General features: G+C 33.9%; 1 protein-coding gene across 1 annotated transcript; it reads left to right on the top strand.

The window, feature by feature from the left end:
- Positions 1–7573: 7573 nt before the first annotated feature.
- On the top strand, positions 7574–8836 carry LOC132171652 (phosphatidylinositol 4-phosphate 5-kinase MSS4-like protein). Its single transcript, XM_059583026.2, has one exon. It carries the CDS (start codon positions 7851–7853, stop codon positions 8364–8366), a length of 516 nt encoding a protein of 171 aa, XP_059439009.2. The 5' UTR covers positions 7574–7850; the 3' UTR covers positions 8367–8836.
- Positions 8837–18270: the final 9434 nt, after the last annotated feature.

Genomic DNA, 18270 nt, shown 5'->3' on the forward strand with positions numbered 1-18270 from the left:
TAAATTAAGTAAACCATAAAGACTAATTTTACATTTTTTTTTTTTTTAAAAAAAATTTAGATTTATTTCTTTCTCAATATATTATGTTGCTTCAGTTTGTAAGAATTTTATATTTTTTAACTATTTTGTAAGTCAAATATTCTTAAAAAAAAAAAAAAAAAAATTGTGGTAGCACATCATGGAGCCTGGTGGAAAACAGTTGTAGCTAATTCATACCAACTTATTTAATAAAGTGACATGTGTCTCATAATTATTAAAAAAAATATGTACTTCTCACGTGTTATTAAAAAAACATATGATTCTCATATGTTAATGAACACATAAGAATCGGGTTGGGTTGTGTCGTCCGAGATTTAGGAGGGACCTTCTTAGCGGGGCGAAGTATCACGAAGATTTGTGTTGCTGATTCTACTACTGCTGAAGTGCTGGCTGCTATCCATGCTGTTCTTTTCGATAAGGAACGGAATTATCGCCACATTATTTTTGAAGGAGATGCGTAGCTGGTTGTCCAAGCTATTAATGATTCAAGCCCACGTCAGGGTAGCTATGGGCAAAGCTAGCTTGGAGCAGGGATCTTTAACTTATGTAGCTAGGGAGGCAAATAATGATGCACATATACTTGCTAAATTAGGTACAACTCATGTCATAGATTCAACATGGGTGGAGGAGACTCTCCCAGGAATCTGTCGTATTGTCAGGAGGGAAGGACCAATTCCTCCTATGTGATCTGTTTTTGATCTTTTATTGGAATGAAGTATCTATTTAAGAAAAAGAACACATACCAATTTAGTATTTAAGTTTGTATAAATTTACTAAAAATTAGTTTGTCTCAGCGGACAACAATTTTTTTTTTTTTTAAGCAAAGAGGGGAAGGGGGAAAGGACTATAAAGGCGGGTCTTTCCCGCTCCTAATCCGAAATGAGGAGAAAAAAGGTGAACAAGCGAAAATGCTTTTAAACACATTGTGATAAGCGGTCCATTTAGCAACCGAATGTGCTCTTGAGTTAACACATCTTGAAGCTAAGCTCGTGGGGCAGTGAGAAGTAGGGTATCAGACATAACTCCGTAATTTTAGAATGCGGTTAAATGTCTGGTGGCCAGATTTGGAGCCTTCCCAAACAACTTCATTAAATATGTCTGGATTTTTGTCCACTCCATTATTACGCTATAGCAACTGAGGATGAACTCATTATATATATATATATAAAGGTGGATGACAAATCATTTTGTGAGCATTTTAAAATTTTGTAATTTTCCTTTTCTGAAACATCATATTGGGTTATTTACAGGAAATAAATGTAAAATTGGTTGGTTTCGACAAATGGCTTTTTGAATTTTAAAAATAGGAAAAAATACACTTTACTCTTGAAACGATTTTTAATTAGACCTTCAATGTTTCAATTTTTGCAATGCACCTCTTAAACTTGCAAATTTTTTTCAATTCAAACAATGTTATCCCAAAATTTTCATATTGACCATAATTTTTTTTTTATTAAAAAAAAAAAAAGAAAACTTTTGGGTGCAAAAATAGACAGATAGCCAAAGGGGTGGCTACGACCACCCCAAATTATTTTTTAATTTTTTATATAAAAAAAAATAGGGGCAATATAAAAATTTTGGAATAATATTTGTCGAATTGAAAAAAATTTACAAGTTTACCGAAATATATTGCAAAAATTGAAATATTGAAGGTTGAATTAAAAAGCGCTTCAAACTTTAAGAAGGTAAAATATAATTTTTCCTTAAAAATATGATTAAACATGCCATGAATAAGAAAAATAAAAAATAAATAGATTCATGTTTTTTTTTAAAAAAAAAAAAAAATTGAGAGAATCTATTAATATGTGATGTGACATGTATCACCTACAATAAAAATCAAATATTAAAAAACTGAAATATAAAATATTTTAGTGGGAATCTTCTCAAGAAAATGCCGTGGCTTGGAAGCCAACAACGTCCCGGTAAATTTGAATTTGCTGCTTCCTCGAGTGCCAGAAGGGGTGTCCTTTTTGGTTGATTTGATGCTCCCTGGTGGACGTTGATTTGGTTCACTCACATGGACATCCCTACCCATGGTTTAATAGGTAGCACCATGGTTTGTCACGATGACACGACCGAAAGTTGTTAAAGACTCTCTCAATGTTATCAAGAATTCAAACAATCATTCAAGTGAAGATAAGGATAACATTAGTTGAGATAAATCATTTATAATTGGAATTTATATTTATAATCTCTATGTTATTTCTTATAACAGTTTTATCTATATATACAAAGCCTTAACCACAGTTGATGGTAAGACAATATAACCCAAAGTTACTAAATTATCATATGGTATCAGAGCTTTCTTAGACTAACGTTGTTTTTAAGCTTTTTTTTTTCTCGGTTTCTATGGCTGCCTCATCCTCTTCCGCAAATCCAATAACCTACAATGTTCCCTCTTCTTTTCCTCACAAACTCATTAATACCAACTATCTAGTCTGGAAACTTGCGATCTTGCCCATCATCAAACACTAAGATCTTCAAGGCCATATTGATGGTTCCATTAAAAGCCCTCATCCAACCCTTAAGTCCAAAACAGATGACATTGACATTGTGTCCACAAATCCATATTGGCTTAAATGGGAGATGTGTGATCAACTGGTGCTTAGCATTTTGATCTCATCTCTCACCATCGACGTTGTAGTTCATGTCGTTAAAATGTGTCACTGCACGGGACTTATGGCTCACGTTGGAAACTATGTTTGTTTCCAAAGCCTGTGCTCGCTCAATGCAACTTCACCTTCAGCTTACCACTCTCAAGAAGGAAAGCATGTCCACCCAAACACTAGAGTTAGCAAATTATCACAAAAGTTGACAAGTTACATTTAAAGTTGTTAATTTTGATACGACCTACAAACAAGGTACAAATTTAACACAAAATTAGTTGATTAAAGTTGAAGGGTTGACCCGTTTAATTAAAAAATTGGTAACGTTAGAGTTGACATATATAGTCTTATAATAATGCCTTGAAACGATCTGAACTCAAGACATGAATGTGAATTGCCACCCCTAACATCATGTAAGCCAATGTGAAAATAAGTGTGATAAATGAGTGTGAAGAATAGCATTACTAAAACTAGAAATTATTTGTTTTAAATTTGTGTTTTTGCTCGCGTGTATGGGAAAGGATTTTGAGATTTTTTTTTCATTGCTTGAAAATAGGCCGTAATCAAGCCAAACTAAGCCGGATATTTAATGTTCAAGCTCAATTCATTTTATTGTTTTCGAACACAAATTGATCTCGAGCATATCACTGTCGCTAAACTAGATAGTCTATTCAAGTTCTATTCATTTTTTTTTTTTTTAAATGAACTCGAAGTTGTTTACGAGCTACTCAATTAATTTTATTCATTTCATATATAAAGTAAATGTTGCGAATTTTTTATTTTAATTTTTGAAAATTTATACTAATTATTAGTTATTTAGTTATTGATAAAATTTATTATTTGAGTAATTATATAAATTAATTAAAATCTTAAACAATCTAATCTTGAGTTTATATTTTTTGGACAATTTTACCCTTCTAAAATAAATGACTGGAAATGGAGAGGATCATTCTCTGCATTCCGACCTCTCTGAATGAAAAATTCCGGTTCTATCCATGTACACACACATATATGTACATATATATAAAATCACTCATATACACACAAATACATATATATATATATAGACTCACAATTATAATAATTGAAGCAATAAATTTTTGATCTTTTTAAATAGTTAACATATTCTCATGCCAAAGTTACAAATATTAAAATGAAATTATACGAACTGAACCAAGTTTATATAAATTTGGCTCGTTTATCAAACAAGCATAAGTTTTTGTTCAAACTATGTTCATTTAATAAACTCTCTAATCTCTAGTCAAGCTTATCCAAACAGAGTTCAAACTTGTTCACGAGTTACGTGAAATTGAATAGGTTGGGATAGAGAGTTTTTATAGGCCGTAAAGTCACTAAATAGGGTTGGGTACAACTTTAATTTATCTTTGATTTGGATTAAAAGGAATGGCAGATGACATAATGCATGTGTGATGGATGAAGTTGTTGTTGATGTCAAATGCAGGGTACCATCATTCAATGAATGTAAAAGATTCTTCATTGAATTGAGGATTTGCCAAGTCATGATGCTTTTTCTTGCTAACATGTTTGATGTAATTTGATGTTAACTGATTACACTGTTTTATTTCTTTCTGTGCTCAAAAGTTTTTGTCACACTCAGATTTATATCTTTTATTGCTACTGTTTTGGATTAAGTTTCTGGTTCAATAAATTGGAAAAAATAACTAAGTTTTCTTCTCAAAAAAAATAAAAAATAAAAAATAACTAAGTTTTCTTTTAAATTAATTAGAAAAAAGTGTTTTCATCCATTATTTTAAACTGTCATTAGTGAAAAATGTATGTTTATTTTCACATAATTAGATATACGTTAGTTTAATAAATTAAATTTTTTTAAAAAAATTCATCTAACTCAATTTGGAGAAAAACTTTATTAAATTCATAGGTAATTAGAAAATATTTGGTCAAGTGCTTGAACAGTTACCTGGAAAAGAGCTTCTATTTTTTTATTTTTCTATGGGAAGGGGGCCTAAAGAGCTTTTATTCCATCTAAGGGAAAGAAATTAAGTTTCTAAGACCATTCACGTTGGGCTGGCTATATTGAATAAAGTTTGGACTAGTTGTTAGAGTGCTCTTTATTGAGCATTATAGCTCAACAATGCATAAGTAATTAATAAAAAATAAAAAAAAACAATTTTATTTTTTCTCGTTTTAGAGAATAATGAAAATAAATAAAGAAATAATATTTTAAAGGAAATAATGAAAGTAGATAACTAAAATAATAAGTTAGATGTATGTATTTTGAAAAAATTGGTAGCTAAAATATAAAAATATGTTCTTGACCTAAATTTTATCTATATATTTGTTGAACCGCATATGAATGTTTATACGTTGAAAATGTTTTTTGAGGGAAAACTTCACAAAACCTTCTTCTAAACTTCCATGCATTTTGAAAGTACTCCCAAAGTTCAAAAACTTTCAATCTATTTCAATTACAACATTCCTTTAGAATTTCAGTTACATCTTGTCAAAATTTCCAAAATACCCATGTTTTTTATTATAAAAAAATAATAATTTTTTTTTTTTTTTTTTTTTAAGATTTAGGCATTTATTTTTTTTATAAAAAAATATATTTGCAATTTTTTTTTTATATAAAAAAAAAGAAGAAGGATATTTTTGGTTTTTTTTTTTTTGACAAAAATTAACAGAAAATCCTAACGGAATGAGATAATTGAAAGAAATTAAAAGTTTGATTCCCTTAATTGAGAGTTTTTAAACTTTGAGGGTAGTGTCAAAACGAGTGAAAATTCATGTAGATTTTATGAAATTTCTCTCCTTTTTTGTTTTTCAAAGAAAAAGGCATATGTTGAAGTACATTATTAAGGACTACACAAGCTCAATAAGATGGGTATATTTATGAGGACCTATATTCCAAGCCCAAAAATATAAATTAGGAGGAATTTGATTGGATGGGCATGGATGTATTTGACTTAAAGGCAAGCTATGTTAGCATATGGATTTTAATGATAAGAAAGGCATTGCCATATCACAACCCCTCCAATGGACCCTCCCCTCCATACCTGCTCACATGTTGCCCACTAACATCTACATCTCAACCTATTTAATTGGCGGGCCATATTTTGGATGGGACATTACCATAAATCACTAGCTACCCAATCAAACTATATATCTCCAACAGTATTAACTACCTTGTTTTCTTGTAGCAAATGTCTAGCCTTAGCTGCTTAGAGATAAAATTGCCCTAGGTCAAATATGAAATTATACACAAATCAAATCAAATCATATAATTAAACACTTTTTTTTTAATATTTTTTTGTTTGGGTTTGTTTGAAGTCTTGAAGAGATGAGTATGAAGAATTTCTTAGCATCATTACCTTACTTTTTGAATTTCTTGGTTTACTCCCAAAAGAACCACTTAACCACCGCAAGAGAACAAGAAAGGAAAACAAGCAACTGCCCTTCATTTCAATGACTTTTATGGTCATTTTTTTTTTCATCAAATCAAGGGCTTCCGTCCATCAAAGTTTTTGTCTTCTACTTTTTGTTCTTTTCTCTTCATAACAAAAATATTAACATATAATTATGTTGATGCATAGTTTTTGGACGGTCAAATTGGCTACCTGCAAAACATGAAAAAAAGTTATTGGAGTTACGTTGGCCAAAGAGGGCTGGCAGGATGCTTAAGTCGGTAGAGCACGGCCTCTTTTATAAGAGAAAACTAAGCGGAAAGTTTAGAAGACAGACACCTTGTTTAATGATCCAGGAAAAAGTACTAGTTACATCTACACTATTATCCCCAAAATGACTAGTCAATTTAGAGTTTTTTTAGAATTTTTTATAAAACCCAATTTCATATAGTAATTAGGTAATGTGAGACTGTTAATACTCATGACTATCTTTATATAAATCACACTTTACGTGGGTTACTATTCATTTTTCCAATATAAGACTGATGTGTTATACCGTGACTTGAACCTTGAGGGTAGTGGGGCCTTTTTATGGGAGAAGCTCCTTGTCCAATATAGTAGCATTAATACCAATACAGTGTGTTATCATGTATATCGCATTAATAGCCATGTGGGTGTATAGTTTCTAAGTGAAAAATATCCTAATTAAGAGTAATTTGATTTGTTTTTTCTTATAAAAGTGACTGTGATCTAATTCCTTGATTACCTTTCATTTAAGTGCTGCTAGAGCGATCTTTTATGCATCACAAGCTCAAACACAAAACACCTTGCCTTAAAAACACTATCATCAGTGCACTTTTCCAAATAAATAAAAAATAAAAAAATAAAAAAAAATTACATGAACACAACAACAAACAATTGGTTTCTACCGTTTTTGTTTGGTGATGGTTTGTAATTACCATGAAGTAAATATTCGTATTGGAATTAGTTTTGACTCAACTGAGTTATCAAAAAGTGATTAACAAAGATTCAACTTTTTTCTAATGAGCAAAAAACATTCAAATATATAGATGATAAGAATATAGGACAACCAACACGTGCTCAAACAGCGCGTAGCTTTAGAGTTTTTCACTTGTAAATTGGCAGCTTCACATTGAGTCAATTGTCAAACCACTTCACAAATCTACAACCCAGAAAGAGATAAAGTAAAACAAGTCTTTCACACCTCACTTTCCAATGAAAGCCACAACCCACATGATCTTGCTTGGGGATATTATTAAAAGATCACAACTCTCCCCCTTCTCTCAAAAGAAGATTTTCCCACTCCCCCTTCTCACAATTCAATCCAAACAAACACATCTTTCCCTCATTGACCCTACACTACTCTACCTCCACCAACTATTTGCAACTCTATCAGCCAGGGCCCGACACTTGTCGCGTTCCGGGTCACCCGCCAACCTTCCGAACCCCGACCCAACCCGAAATTATTGATCCTGGTGAAGGGGAGGGGGAGAGGGGGGGGCCAAAATGATGGATCTAAAAGGCAAAGCACAGAGTGTTGTGCAATTATTCATGTCATGGATTTCATCCTAAGCAAGTGCGGAAAAAAAAATTTCACCCCCCATAAAAGCAGAAAGAAAGTATAATATAAACATCATTTGCTACAACACTTTTTGGGTGACTGATTCCCACTCTCCTTGAGATAGCTAGCCATAAAAAAGAAAAGACCCTTCTCTTTCTTTCTCTCTCTCTCTCGCTGATCTCTCTCTCTCTCTTTCTATTTTTTTTTTCTTCTTTCTTCTGCTTCCATGAGAGAGGAGCCATGAAAAACACCATAAGATGCTGCATCTCTTGCATTCTACCATGTGGGGCGCTGGACGTGATTCGCATAGTGCACTGCAACGGCCGGGTGGAAGAGATCAGCGGGAGTATCCGGGCCAGCGAGATCATGAAGGCTCACCCTAAGCACGTGCTGAAGAAACCCTCTTCGTCGTCCGAAGACGGGTGTGTGCCGAAGATTGTGATAGTCCCGCCGGACGCGGAGCTTCAGCGCGGGAAGATATACTTCCTCATGCCGGTGCCGTCAACCCCGGAGAAAACCCGGTCGAGATCATCGACGAGGAAGAAAAAAAGAGAGGCGGCCGACAGCAACGCGAACAACAACAACAACAACGGCACGTCGCCGACGTCGGCCGTGACAAACCTTTTGATATCTGATAGGTATTTGACTGAAATACTGTCGGAGAAGATTTCCACTCAGAGGGATCGCCGGCGAGGCCGTGTCGGGGTTTGGAGGCCTCACTTAGAGAGCATTTGTGAGTCACCAGCTGATGTTTAATGGCGGATTTTTCTTCTTCTTGTGATTCATTTTATAAAGCTCCATTTGTTTCTTCAACATGTTTTCATCCTTCTTCTTTTCTCTGTCTTTTTTTTTTTTTTTTTTTTGGGTTGTATATATAGGCATAGAAGAGAAGAAAAGAAAGTAAAAAAAAAATAAAAAATAATGCAATAGTTGTATCATGGTATGGAAATTGTGAAGGAGAATGATATGATATGAGCAGTTTTGGTAAGGATCTGGGCATCCGATGAAAAGGCCATAAAAAAAGCTTGCGGTTACATGAATTTGGATTGTATTGAGCTTCATATGTCTGTATTCATAAATTCAAAGGCTGTAATTTTTGTGGGGTTTGTTTTGATTTGTAGTTGAAAGCCATTTAAGGTGAAGAAACTGTTATTGGGAGAGACCCACTTCTACTGTTTGATGTTTTAGCATTGTTTGAATAAAATCCTGGAACCTGATTGTGCTATGATCATCATTTCATCAATTGAGTAATCTAATTAATTGACCACTTTTGGCTATATATCATTCAATCACCAAAATCATATGGTTGTTGCCAAGTATTCGTCATATATATATATATATATATATATATATATATATATATATATTTTCTTTTTCGTGGTTGTTTGCAAGTATTGATCATCATCTTGTTTTGTATTGGCAATGATGTAAGGCTGACATCAATTTCACCATGAATGGAAAAATAGGACTATTTATTATTTTTGTTGGGTATTATTTGGTTGGAGTTAATTTGATAAATTTTCGTCCAATCATTGATGTTGGTGAAAAATCAGCCGATTTTCATCCGTGAATCCTGGCATTGTGATTAGAAAAATGTATTTTAGTATTTTTTGTCAACGTAGGGGGGCGGGCATATATGTTTGATGGGTTTGATGGCATATATAGATCCAAGGAAGGATGATGATCAGCTTCGATCAGTTGCTGTGTTCTCTTACTTTCTTGTGATTATTATATATATATATAATGAACCAAACTATTTTTGTGGGGGGATTGCATGGATTTTAATAGAAGGAAAACCATTTTTTGAATTTCCCCATGGGGATGGAAAAGAAAGAAAAAAAAAATTGAAGAAAGTCACTTTCAGGTGGGATGAAATGATAGTCCCCACACAACTTTTTCCACCATAGAATAATGCAAATTCTAGGTTGCACTAACAAGTGGGCATGTCTTTAAGCATTTTGTTCTCCTAGAGATGATGATTAGATGGTGGCAATGGCATCCTGTAAAGCTAATTAACACACTAGTGCTTGCTTTGAGCCTTGAGCAGCCCCATCTTCTCTTCTCATCCCATTTTTTTGCAGCTATTTTTTGGAGTCCCACATTGTTGGCCCAACCTAAAAAAAGTTCAACTCACTTCAAATATCATTGAAATTTGATCTCATTAAAAATGTTTTGAGAGTCTAAAGTGGTATGCAAAACTAATAATTAGATTTTTACTATCAGATTTCGTTTAAAATTTCATATTGATATAGCATTTTTAGTAGAACTTGTCGGATGTGAATTTCTCCTACATCACATATTCAATTATATAATGATGCGTGTCACTTAAAATATATATATATAAATTAATCACTAACGGAATTTGTTAAGATTTTGTACATAATTTGATAGTAGACACTCATTTGTAACTTTTGTATATCACAAGAAGCTTATTATAAATTTATAAGTCAGTGTAATTGCATGGACTGATTTTTTTATTTTTTTCCCTAGTAATAAGGGGTAATTACCTTTTGCCCCCATGAACTACCAACTATGACACCTGACCCCATCAAACTACCATATTATGACAAAAGGTCTCATTTCATCAGTCAAAGATGTTAAAATTGACGGTCAACGGTCATGTGTAAGTCATGTGTCATTTTAAATTTTTTTCTTCCACTTTTTCATGTGTTGGATTAGGGTTTAGGAGGGTATAAGTGTCATTTTCTCGGTCTGAAGTGAGGGTAAAAGTGGAAGAAAAAAATTTAAAATGGCACATGACTTGCACATGACCGTTGACCGTCAATTTTAACACCTTTGATTGACGGAATTGAGTTTTTTGTCATAAGATAGTAGTTTGATGAAATCAAGTGTTATAGTTGGTTGTTTATGGGGGGAAAGTACCAATACGATGTATTTTATGAGAGCAAAAGGTAATTACCCCTATTAATAATTATAAGAGTAATGTTAAATGCTACACCTTATTCCACCCTATCACATTGGGCTAATGTGTTATTGCCTATCACATTGGGCTAATGTAATTACATGGGCATATATGCGAAGAATCACACTTTCAACCTACCCATTCCAATGGGCTAGCGTGGCAATGCACATCATTTATTTATTTATTTTTAATGGTTAATTGAAAGGTTCCTGAGATATGAGTGTAGTATTTAGCATTTTTCTAATAATAAAATAAACATAAATGTATGAAACCAAATAGTACATTTTTTTTAAAAAAAAAAAAAAACAACAAAAACGAAGAATTAAAAGTTTAAATTACTTTGATTGTCTGAATAATAAACATGATTCCCATAAGCTTAAAAAACATCATATTTGTGAGCATTAAGAATGATCCAGAAGCTTATCTAAAACAAATTTAAAACTAAATACCCTACAATACCAACTCCAAAGGTGTAGAAGATAACCATTTCTTTTCCAAGTTGAAGTCGACCCATTCCCCTGTTGGCCCAGGAGTTTATACAAAATAAATGATAAAAAGATATTTTTATTCCTTTTGTGGTGCAGGATTCAAGAAATTGGAGATGCAAAATGCAATTATTTATTTATTTATTTAGATTTGTTCAAGCGGCGCTTCACACTTTGGCCTTTGCATCGATTGTAAGGGTCACTGTCTCAACTTTTGCCTATATTAAAATATAAAAAAAAATAATAATAATTAATAACTCTTAGTTTAACTATATATTGACTTATCCCATAACTTAGGTGGATAAAATGTGACTAAATCTTAATTTTCTTGATTTTTTTTTTTTTTTCTCGAGTAGAATAGACAGGGTGGAGTGGATTAATTCCTTTGAATAAAATGTGGTTTTCAATCTTACCGTTATCCCCAACTTCACATGTGGCAGAAGTGATCGGGACCCATGGATTAAGCTATATAATTATAATCTATGTTTGTCACCATATCTTCACAACACATGGTCCTCCCTAGTCCCTACACTACAATGGGAGCTGGAATGGAGGCCTAGGCCTACCTCCCATTAAGGCCCAGGTCACCGCCGCCTCCTAAGCCGGCCAAAGAAACCCATTGCGGTTGGGCCTGCCGAAGCCGACCCACCCTATGAAGCCTAGTCTGAGGTACACACCCTCCTCACTCGCGCAAGGAAAGAAAATATCAAAGCGAAGAGTCGTTGGCGGCATATCTTAGCAACAAATATGACTCTTTGATCATTTTGCAGGCATATTATATTGTGGGCCAGTTGTACTAATTAACATGAGCTATTATGATTAAGGATACTATTTGTTCATTTAATGGTGAATATGATGTCAATGTCGACACGTCTTTCCAAAAATTTAAATAATGTGACATTATATACACATTTAAATACACCAACTTTAAATTATGACCATTAAATGAATAATATTTATTTAAAATGAAATAGAGAATCATTTTCCATGTTTGGTAATCCCGTAATCGGTCTCTCCATGCGATATACCTATAAACTACAAAGGTGGATCTACATTTACGTATGCCACAAATATGTTCTATATGACCTACCTATTTCTATTTGGTTGAATACAATTTTGTTTTGGTAATGTTGGTACGTTGTAATATTAATAAAATACTAAAATGATCGAATTTCTTATTGTTATGTGATAATGTAGAAAATTTCTACTCACCATCTCTCTGTTTCTTTAAAACATCCACCATCTATTTTTCTCTTTCTTATCTTGTTCCTTAATAAAACAAAATTCATGTAATCTATGTTATTTTAGAGCTTTTTATTTTATTTTATTTATTTATTTATTATTTATTTTTATTTTTACAACGCTTTAGTATCAGTATTAGGGAATAGTTTAGACATTATTATTATTATAATGAGTACATCAAACAAGAATTACAACCAAGAACAACAAAAAGAAATGCATCAAATGAATGATGCGGCCCCGAACATCAAGAAAAGTGGCTGCCATTAAAGGCGACTAAACAAGGCGCGGGCAAGGCAACCCTATCCAAACCCCCATAGCAGGGGATGAAGATAGGGGCATAACCGTCAATATGTAATACCTCGAAATAATAATATAAAATAAAATGTACTTAATCCAACTCGGTAAAGTTTTATAGAAAATAACACTTGCAATTTAAAATGTTTCAACAAATTTTCCTCAAAAGGAAAAACTCAATTAAATATTGTTAACCCTAGTCAAATGTTCGAAGTTACCATGGAACGTTCGAAGTAAACCTTAGACTTGAATGTTCGATTCTTCTTTGGAACATTCAAGTGAAACCCTATTGTAGTGACCCAAATAATTAACTAATCTTAGATAGCTTAGTTAGAAGATTAATTGGACCTTTGGGTCACTAGGAATAGCTGGAGGGTCATTTTGAAAAATTTGGACTCTCTAGCAAAACGCTCGTGTGGGGACCACGCGAACGCTCGCCTGCAAATAGTACACGAGAGCTCGTGTAGGGACCAGCTTGAGCGTATGTTGACTTTTGGTTGACCACTAGATATTGTCCGAGCGTATGAGTGCAACCCTAAGATCGCTGGGTAAATAGTACGCGAACACTCGACACTATAGTACCAAGCGGCGAGTGCTCGCCCTACAGTGCCCACAACCTTTTCTACCTATAAATACCCCTCCCCATTTTTGCCCATGTTGCCTTCTAGAATTGATGCTTGAGTGTTGTGTGAGCTTTTAAGAGACTACCTTGGTATCCTTGAGGAGAAGGAGGAGTTTGTTGGGGTGGTTGCTATGTAAGAGGTAACTATCATCTCTCTCTAGTGTTTTTCCTTTAAATGTTATGCTAACCTTATGCTAGCTTAGTTGTTAGAATCTAGTAGTGTAAGTCTTAATCTCGTTACAAGCATTTCATTCCCATTAGACTATTCTTATTGCATGAAGATGTTGTTTCGAGTTAGGGTTAAAGGACTTTTTGTAGCCTTAGAACCTGTTAGAACTGCTTAGGAGACCATTGAACCAAAATGAAGTTTTACCAAAACTCTCTGGTCGAACGCTTGGCCTAGGGCACGAGTGCTCGCCCAAAAGCACTTCAGGGGAACTTCATTTGGCCAGTCGTTCAATAGTTCATGTTTTTATGTACTAGGTTCGATTTAGTTTGGACTTAGGACTAATACTAGGCTTTCCACAAATTTGGAGAACCCGGACCCTTTGGAGGACTTGTGCGATCCGAGTGAGTACAAACTCACATGATACTAGTCATTACTTTTTCTGCATTGTACGACTATTTTGTATACCAAAAACATGCATTTTATAATTCTCATGAAATACATTTTGTTGCATTATGAACTCTACCATTTGTGAAAATGTGCTACTTAACAAGATAATGAGGCCATGAGGCAATGAGGCTTGTAGTAGCATGCATGTAAAATACGAATAAGACTAATTGCATCGTATAATATGGTACACCGGTACGTGCGGAAAAATGGTTATGGGCTTACTATACATGTTAACTCTATGGTAAAATGTGTGTGTGTGTGTGTGTGCGCGCGCTTATATGGGCCTTGGATCCAATGGTTATTCCGTGACCGGCGTAGTCTTAACGGGCGAGTCACTACAGGACGTACATCATTAGTAGAGTAGGCCACCCAAGGTCGGACCCAGTTGAGCTGCTAATGTTATGGACTGTAGCATACAATGGCCCGGGCACCGGCATTGTATTACAGGTCTCTTAGGACAACGTCAACCTTACTGAGAATGGGTAATATCTCGAGTAGACCATACAGTTAAATATTTACTGATTCACATGATTATAGCATGTACTATACCTATACTATATTCATGGATATCTGTCATAGATAAAATGTTTCATATTTTACCAAACGGAGTTCATCACTAAATGGCATGAGTACTATGTGCATTAGTATTCACTAAGTCTTTGAACTTACCCATTTATTTTTTTCCCCCCTCTATTATGTATAAATTGCGCAATTTAGCTAGCGCAAAGGAGGATGCCAACGACCAATGAACTAGTGGTGGCCAAGGACCTGATTCAGGTCATTTTTGACGATATGAACCCGGTTTGGCTCAAGTTCACGTGGGACGATAGAGGAACCACCCGTGAGGAGATGATAGAGATCGTGATCATGTTAGCACTACTTAAACTTAGATATTAATTTTGCTGTCTTATTTTCAAATAATTATCTTGGTTTGTAACCTATTTTGATGATGGATCTTTGACCAGTACATTTGGAGAACCTATTAATGTGATGATGTTTTATCCTTACTTTGGTTATCTTAATTGTGGTATTTAGTTATTGTTTTCTTATTCCTGTGGTTGAAAGTTTTTCAATGTATTCTTTCCCTTCGAAGAGCTATATGATCCCTGAGTCTTGTTTTGTGAAGGACAAGGCTAGGAAGCGAACTATGGAGTCAATTACCAATTAATTGATTTCCACAAGGCGTTACTGTTAGTACAACAATATATCGAATGTTCGATAAAGCCTGGAAAGAAAATTTAACCTATTAGCCACATCATTCAATCTTATCAACTTCACTCACTCTATAAATACACCCCTCATGACCCTTCAAACTCTATTCATCCCTCATACACCTCATACACCTAAATCCTAGAGAGAGAAAGATTCTAAAGAGAGAAGAAGGCGATTTTGGTGTTGCCTTATCTTCAGTAAGGTAGAACTTGAACTTCACTCGTTTTTCATGTTATTTATATTCTTACTATGTGATTTACCATGATTTTTAAAAGTCCTAAGTATGGCATGATGTATTTATAATTTATTTCTCTTAGAAATCAATGATTTTTTCAAAAAGTTATGAACTTAGTCTTATTTTTCAAGAATTACCATGTTGCTTTGGTTTAACACATTTTTATTAAGTTATTAGAAGCTTTAGTTAAGATTTGATTCGGAGTATTACAATTATACTTGGCTATACCAGTCATAATATAACAATTGGATTCAAGGTCAAAACATAAACATAATATTATCTCTGGACCATAAGGTCAACCCTATATATTTATATGTGCTCACCATTCTCACATGACGATTCACACCATATGTTCAATTATTAGAAACTAATTTAATAAAAAAAATATTCATTTTTAAGTATTTATAAACATTCGATAAAGTCATTATGATCATCATATAATATTTTATTTGAAACATGAAACTAAAGTATGCTTAATTTGTTAAACATATCGCATAATGAAATAAAATTGTTTCTTAAGAATCTACTTGTCTCAGTTGATCATCCTCATTCTCGGACATCTTAACCTCCATGCCATAACACACTACCATCCTAAGCTTACGAATGAAAACCCTAATCATGCATTAGGCAACCTTAAAAACAGTTACTGCCTTCATCAATTATTCGCTCTTGAGGGTAAATCTTTCTACCTTAGGGATGGGACATTTGATGACTACTAGAATACATAAACAACGTAGAACTTCTATACAAACCTATTATCCAACTTAATGACAACTTCTACTGATTCTAAAAGGCCTAACAAAAAATATCATCTTAGTAAAAAAAAAAAAAAAAAAAAAAAAAACCTAACCCATTTCCACTTTTCCATCTTTGGTATTAATAATCCATGAATCTCATTTTAACTTGTAATAGTTGGTTAAGCAGGCAATAATAATAAGTTCAATACATATTCAATTATACTTATGTTATATCCATTCATGATTCAATATAAAACCATAAGATAGTAAATTGAGATGTTTTAAATCCTCTAGATGCATTCCAAATCATGAAAATATGAGTTTATTAAATAACATAGAAGGCTAATACCATTACAAAATGAGATCAGGCATAGGGGTTACCTCTTCTTGAAGATGAAGTCCCATGAGTCACCTTCCCTCGTGTGAAAGGGTGACGAAAATGGCTTCTTTGGTCGTAAGGATGGTTATATAAGTTTCATGCACACTCGAAAGGGTTGAGATATCTAAAAATTAGATACTTCCAAACCGTTGTTGATCGTTCAAGGTTGGACACCGAATGATCGATGACAACTGTCGTTAATCGTTCGAAAACTTTAACTTATTTTAAAATATTTGTTTTGTTAAAAATACTTTTAATTGTTAACTGGGGTATTGTAAATAATTTGTTTGGAAAATTTTTCCACGTGAATAAAACTAAGTGTCTTGGGTTTTGTAACTTATTAATACTGTTTAATTTATATGTAAGTGTGTGTATATATTTATTTTCAAGGTATTACATCGCCCCTCACCTGGTCGTCTGATGGGTCTCAATGAGAAAGAAGGATAATGAATATTTCACTAAAATAAAAAGATGATACATGATAGAACTCTACTATGGGTGGGAGTTACACCACACAACTCCAATTAAGGTAGGAGCTTTGCCCTAACTTAAACACTTCACAATCATGACCTTATTGCTATTGACACTAACCAATATTTAAAGACACATACTAACATGACTCGTATGATATACACACACACACAACTCCAATTAAGCTAGGAGCTTTACCCTAATTTAAACACTTCACAATCGTGACCTTATTGCTATTGACACTAATCAATATTTAAAGACACATACTAACATGACTCGTATGACACACACACACTAAAACAAAGTCAAAGTTGGTTATGGTTGCTAACTGCTTGGGACGTTCACATTCCCTTCTTCGCATGGGCCACACATGGACAGTTCTTGTCCACATTATGGGTAGTTAACTATGTGGCCTATCATTCCTCTCTTCTGCAAGCACCTTGTTCTCAAAGTGGAACATGAGAAATTAATGTTGAAGGTTTGTAACCACCGTGCAAATGACATCCTCCAGTAGTAGCTGCTTCCACTAGATGAGTACCTCGACAACAAATATCTGGATTGTCTTTGGCTAGCTCATAGCTCACATCAGTGTCTTCAATTCCCTCTTGTTTTCTTCTACATATTCTGCCAACGTAGGCCCATCTCTTTCAATTAGAAAAGCTTGTATCATGTTGCATCTGTGGCCAGGAACAAGTCTCTCGTTACAATTAAAGTACAAGCCCTTCTCACATCTCCTTTGCATCTCATCCTAATAGATTTGCTTAACTGGTAATGTTTGTGACTGCTTAGGTGTTGTTGTTGCTGATAATGTGTGTTTTTTTTTGACATGTGTTGCTGATAATGTTGCAATGATAGCTTCAGAGACTTGGGTCGATCTTTGGATGTCTAATTTGGCTAGTCCTTTTTAATGTGTTAGCCTCTCATCATGCATTATCGTACAAGGTTAGAACATGTGTACTTCAGCTGCATTTTCTTCTTTCAATCCCTTTAGAAAAGTCCAAACTAACACATTTTGAGGCTATCCAACTACATGGTAGTCCCATAGTGAGCCCCATAGTGAGCCATGCTGCTTGATGCGTGTTAGTGCTTCATCAAAGATATCATAATCGATTGGACCAAATTGGGTGATCAATTCTTGTTCAAAAATTTCCCAAGTAATTAGCACCCCTTCATCTTTTCGATCCTTTTGAAGCCTGATGAGTGCTAAATATTGCATACTTTTTTAGCATCTTAATTTGCATTTATTAATCATTTAGCTGTATTATAATCTAATGTTTTGTGTTAGTTCTGTGATTTTAGTGTTTTGCAGGTTATTAAGGGAAAATTGTGGCTTTAAGGTGAGAAATGCAAAGATTGGAAGAAAGCCACCAAGGAACGGGATCAAGCGCACCAGACTGATGCTCAAGTGCATTTGCGCTCGAGCCCAGCTGATTTATGATCGAGC

This window comes from Corylus avellana, chromosome 1 (assembly GCF_965113065.1).
Source record: "Corylus avellana chromosome 1, dhCorAvel1.hap1.2, whole genome shotgun sequence".
In the NCBI taxonomy this organism is placed as follows: Eukaryota; Viridiplantae; Streptophyta; class Magnoliopsida; order Fagales; family Betulaceae; genus Corylus; species Corylus avellana.

Excerpts from the sequence above, each read along its gene's own strand:
- LOC132171652 (XM_059583026.2), top strand. The coding sequence starts at position 7,851 with ATGAAAAACACCATAAGATGCTGCATCTCTTGCATTCTACCATGTGGG.